Genomic DNA, 6,000 nt, shown 5'->3' on the forward strand with positions numbered 1-6,000 from the left:
CAGCTTGAAGTTTAAGAAATTTGCAGGTCAAAATCTATCATGTATTAAAAAAAAAAACATTTTGTTCACTGAGACTCTGATTTAGCAGCCCTGGGGATATATGTGTTTTCACAGCTGATTAGGTGACAGAGTAGGGAAAAACTGCTTTATGACATCAGATGAATAGCTTTCCAACTGTACACATCATTACTTCTTCCAAGTTCCACTGTGCATTAACCAGTTACAAATAAATGGCTGTATTTTGAGCATATAAACGTATGCTTTAATTTTGGAGATTTTGACACTTGTCCATAACAGAAATACAGGTAAGAAACATTAGACTTGAGGAACTTCACGATTCCAATAGAATCTTCCATAAGGATCTTCTGTCTTTTGTAAAAAAAGACAAAAATCTCAATTACCTACTGGCACCACCTGGAAATTACAGGAGCAACTCTTTCTGAACAGTTTTCTCCGTATGCTTTGCTACTTCGGCCAAAGGCAGTTAGTCCTTTGGAAATATTGGAGGAACCACTCATTGTAGTAATTGAAATATTTGAAAATTTTATTTAAAAAATTATTTTTATCCTTTATTTTGTTATGTTGGTATGTCACATTGATTGATTTGTGTATGTTGAACCATCCTTGTGCCTCTGGAATGAACCCCACTTGCTCATGATGTATTACGTTTTTTAATATATTTGATTTACTAGTATTTTGTTTAGGATTTTTGTATTTATATCATCAGAGACACTGGTCTATAATTTTTTTTTCTTGTGTTTCCTCTGTGAGATTTGGGTATCAGGGTAATGTTGGCCTTAATAGATGCACAAAAAGCATTTGACAAAATGTAACATCCATTTATGAATAAAATAATTAACATAACATAACAAAGGCCATAAATGACAAACTCTCAGCTAATAAAATACTCAATGGTGAAAAACTGAAAACTTTTTCTCTAAGATCAGGAACAAGGCCAGGATGTCCACTCTGACCACTGTGATTCAACATAGCCCTGGAAGTCCTAGCCCGAGCAGTCAAACAGGAGAAAGAAATAAAAGGCATCCAAACTGGCATTACAATTCTCATTTTTTGAAAATGACATGATTCTTTATATAGAAAACCCTACAGACTCCACACAAAAAAAATAATTATTAGAAACAATAAACAGTGTAGTAAAGTTGCAGGATGCAAAATCAATGTACAAAAATCTAATGCATTCCTATATACTAATGATAAAATTTCAGAAAAAGAAATGAAAAAAATTTCATTTGCAACTGTAACAAAAGCAATAAAACTTAACAAATGGTGCGAAGGTCCTATACACTGAAAACCTACAATACATTGAAAGATATTGAAGAAGACACAAAGAAATAGAAAGATATTCCATGTTCATGGACTGGAAGCATCAACATAGTTAAAAGCCATATTGCCTAAAGCAATATACAGATTTAATGCAATCTCCATCAAAATCCCACTGGCATTTTTTTTTCAAATAAATAAAACAGAAAAATCATCAAATTTGTATAGAACCACAAATGACCCCGATAGCCAAAGAAATCCTGAGAAAAAAGAACAAAGCTGGAGATATCACACCCCTGACTTCAAATTATACTACAAAGCTACAATAATCAAAACACTATGGTATTGGCAGAAAAGTAGACACACAGACCAATGCAACTGAATTGAGAGCCCAGAAATAAACCCACATTATATGGGCAAATAATTTTCAACAAAGGAACTAAAAACATACAATGGAGAAAAGATAGCATCTTCAATAAATGGTGCTGGGAAAAGTAAAAAGCCACATGCAAAAGAATGAAACTAGACTATTATTTGACACCACACATAAAAATTAACCCAAAATAAATCAAAGACCTTAATATAAGACCTGAAACAATAAACTACATAGAAGAAAACATAGGTACTAAAACATAGGTACCTTGGGTTCAGAGAGGATTTTATGAATTGGACCCCAAAGGCAAGGGGAGTAAAAGCAAAAATAAATGAATGGGACTACATCAAACTAAAAAGCTTCTGCACAGCAAAAGAAACATAAAGAAAACAAAAAACAACCAACCAAATAGGAGAAGACATTTGCAAACAAACCTCTGATAAGAGACTAATATCCAAAAAAATATAGAGCTCATGAAACCTTACAACAACAACAACAAAAAACAACAATCCAATTAAAAAGTGGGCTGAAGACCTGCGCACACACACTTTTCCCAAGGAGACATGCAAATGGCCAACAGATATTATATATGAAAAAATGCTTAACTTCACTACCTGTAAGGGAAATGTAAATCAAAATCTCAATGAGATATCACCTCACACATGTTGGAATGGCTATTATCAATAAGATAAGAAATAACAAATGTTGAAGAAGCAACCTTCATACACTGCTGGTGAGAATGTAAGTTGGTACAACCACTATGGAAAACAGGATGGAGTTTCCTCAAAAATTTAAGAATAGAGTTATCATATTACCCAGCAATCTCTATTCTGAGTATATACCCAAAAAATTTAAAAACATTCATGAAGATATATGTACTCCTATGTTCATTGCAGCATTATTCACAATAGCCAAGACATGGAAACAACCTAAGTGTCCTTCAACAGATGATTAAATAAAGAAGATGTGGTATATAAACACAATGGAGTACTACACAGCCATAAGGAAAGATGAAATACTTACATTTGCGATACCATGGATGGACCTTGAGAGTGTCATGCTAAGCAAAATAAGTCAGATGGAAAAAGATAAGAACCATGATTCTGCTCATATGTGGGATATAAAACAGAAAGCAACAAATGAACAAACAAAACAAAAAAACCTCATAGACACAGATAACAGTATGGTGGTTACCAAAGGGGAAAGGGGTGGGGGAAGGTAAAGAGGGTTAAAGAGATGGTGAGAGAAGACAATGCAAGATACAGATGGTGTATTATAGAATTGTATGCACTTGAAACTTTTATAATCTTGTTAATGACTGTCACCCCCCCAAAAATTTATATATAATACTTTTACATGGTATACTTACCAAACATATTTTGTATATGTACTTTATGCTACACAAAGCGTGGTTTAGGTTTCACCAGCATCAGCAGCACCAGGGAGCTTATTAAAAATGCAGAATCTCAAGCCCACTACAGACTGGCTGAATCAGAACCTGCATTTTAACAATATCCCTCGGCTATTCAAATACACATTAACATTTAAGAAGCTCTACTACTGAGTGTGTTGGAAGAAACCTGTCTCCTCCTCACTGAACTAGTCTGAGGAGAATCTTACTTGCATCTCAACTCTCATAATCTAGTGTTGGATTTACAATACCTTCAGCTAAAACAATTGATCACTATATTCTCTGAAATGTGTTATTCAAAATTCTCATGAAGAGATGAGCTCCTTCATTTTCTTAAACATCTGCGGATGCTTACTATATGCCAGGCATTTCATCCTCATAAAAATGATATTTTTGAATTGAAAAATTGTGTCCAAGTTGACAGCGCTGGAAAGTTTGCTGAGTAATCATGTGGATGCAGGCAGTGTGGCTCCCAAATTGGTCTCTTAACCACCGCACATGACAGATGTCTATTCAGTCACAGCCAAACTCACATCTGCAGTACCAGGGCTAAGCCCTGGGGAAGACGCCATTTGATTGGAAATAACATTCGGGTTACCAAGTCACTGTAGTGGTGGTTCAATAGACAGAGGTACTTAAAACTGTTTGTTCCTAAGTCACAGATGAAAATAATTCCAGATATTTAAGTGAAATAGTTCATGTACTCGTCTATAGTCACATTTATCTCACAACAGATGAACCTGTTTTAATGTACTCAATATGCTGATACAGCCTATCTTATGAGGATAAATATGAATTGAAAAACATTGTTCTTTTTATGCAATAATCTAGCAACAACCATGATACTTTACAGATGACAGAGCTTCAAAGCCACACAAAACAATTGAGGAGAAAACAAACTCTATATATATACACTGAAACCACACAGTTGCATAATCACTTTTCCTATTGAGGAATAGCTTAGAAGACATGGACTGTGTTCATTATTACCTTAGGTGAAGGAAATCAGGAGTAATTGAGAAAATTGTGGGGACTTTTTTTGTTTTTCCTTTTTTTGCCTTCTCTCCCATTATCATTTCCTATGTAGGATACCCTGAAAATTGACAATAAATATTTCAATCTAACACAACAGTGCCATATTTCTTACAGTGGGGTAAGATTAGGAGCATGCATATAAGGATTTTTTTCCTCACCCAAACTAGATTACAGACTAAGGACTCAATATAAAATATCTATTTCTATCCTTTAAATGTTAAACCCTTAATGTCTCCTCTAAGTCTAGATGAAAATCCTGTTATATAGGTTAGTAGACAGTAAATATGCCAGCCTTATCTATAAGAGAACAGAAATGTCTCATATGTCTCATACACTCATAGGTCTGCAGCTCAAGAAGATTTAAAAGTTTGTACTGATAGAACTGGAAGAGAATCATGTGTGTTCACTAAATACATTATCACATTAAACCTGTTATTACAGCTGGAGAGGAGATCGTGATGAGAATTAAGAATATTATAAAATCTAATGTGAGGTGTTTATTGAGACCAGATTGATGTCTACCATTATAAGTAATTATTATGATTTTGCTTTCCAGTGTGTATGTACAGAGAGCCGTCACTACATGAAATTGGAGAAAAACAAGGGCGTTCAAGGAAAAGCTCTGGAACACCAACCATGAACGGAGGCAAAGTCGTGAATCAAGATTCAACATAGCTGAGAACTCTTCCCTTCGTCCCACTCTCATCCCTTCCCTTTTCCCCTACACCCTTTACCTATTTCTTTCCAATAAATCAACCCAAGGAGAGAAAAATAAAATGGCAACGCAGGACCCAGTGGCTAAATTCTGCACTCAAAATCTTCCTTTGCTTAGGACAAGAAAATTGAACTAAAGCTTTCCTGTTGCAATGTGGTAGAAAATGCATATGCACAAAGATTAGCATACATACACGCAAGGGGAAAAATAAATCCAGACTCCACAAACATTAAAGTAGACTGCTGTTATTAACAGAGGGCTAATTGTAATGAAGACATAACTGTAATAAAGATGAAATAAAGTTATTACCTTAAAGAACAGGGTTTTGGAGAATTGAACTTACAAATTTATGTAATGCCCTCAATGCTTAAAAGTCTGGATAATGCTGTGAAGAGTGCTTTGTTTTGATTTCGTATTTTCTTCGGGCATTTGGAATTGACACATCATTACATGCTGTTTCCTGAATTATTTTTACCATGATATTGAATATGTATGAATTATAGATTCTTCTAATGCCTCTAAGGTATATAGCCAGGAATCGCTTAACATCAAGAAAAATTTAAAGGTTTATGTTGAAGTTGTTAATTTAAGATTGTTTAGGTGTTTATGTTGAATCTAATGGTATTAGCTGATTTCATTCCTTCATAAAGAGAGTTTCAGATTCTCCTCAGAACAGATCGTATTTTTATTAAAGTTATTAATTTAGGATCTCGTTTTTAGTGATTTAGAAAAAAATTATTTTGCTAAGGCTGAAGTAATTTTTTAGAATTATTTGTTATTACCATGCCCAGGCAGTAATGTACAAATTACGTGCTCTTACTATTTGCTCTGATTTTTACCTTTGTGGATACCTTTGAGAGTTTAGGTGCCTGTCTAGCTGTCCTAGAGAGTTTTGTACCATCTCTTGCATCAGGAAAGAAGGAAGAGGGATTTTACATAAGAAAATATATCCTAGGAAATTGATCAAAGCAAACTGCATTTGCCTTTGTAACTTACCAGAGTTTTATGTATGTATACAGCATTTTCCAAACTCTGCCATGATATTGGGAGGCATGGCTGTGAAATTCCTATCTTACTATCTTATATCTATCCTCATTTCTAAGACTAGGTGACAAAAATTGTGTCTTCTAGAACATAGAGGGGTACTTGTAATAGATTGAACTTTGCAGAGACATAGAGAAACAA

The 6,000-nt window shown here is 34.3% G+C and overlaps 1 protein-coding gene across 2 annotated transcripts in view; it reads left to right on the top strand.

Moving 5' to 3' along the window:
• The window catches only part of FGF12 (fibroblast growth factor 12), a 363,040-nt gene extending 357,907 nt beyond the window's left edge, over positions 1-5,133 (top strand). For both annotated transcript variants that reach the window (XM_019630092.1, XM_019630091.1), the window contains exon 5: positions 4,657-5,133. In XM_019630092.1, the coding sequence (XP_019485637.1) occupies positions 4,657-4,775 (119 nt within the window). In that variant the 3' untranslated portion in view covers positions 4,776-5,133. The remainder of the gene's footprint in view (positions 1-4,656) is intronic.
• The last annotated feature ends 867 nt before the right edge of the window (positions 5,134-6,000 follow it).

The sequence above is a fragment of the Hipposideros armiger genome, unplaced genomic scaffold (assembly GCF_001890085.2).
Source record: "Hipposideros armiger isolate ML-2016 unplaced genomic scaffold, ASM189008v1 scaffold_891, whole genome shotgun sequence".
Classification (NCBI taxonomy): domain Eukaryota; kingdom Metazoa; phylum Chordata; class Mammalia; order Chiroptera; family Hipposideridae; genus Hipposideros; species Hipposideros armiger.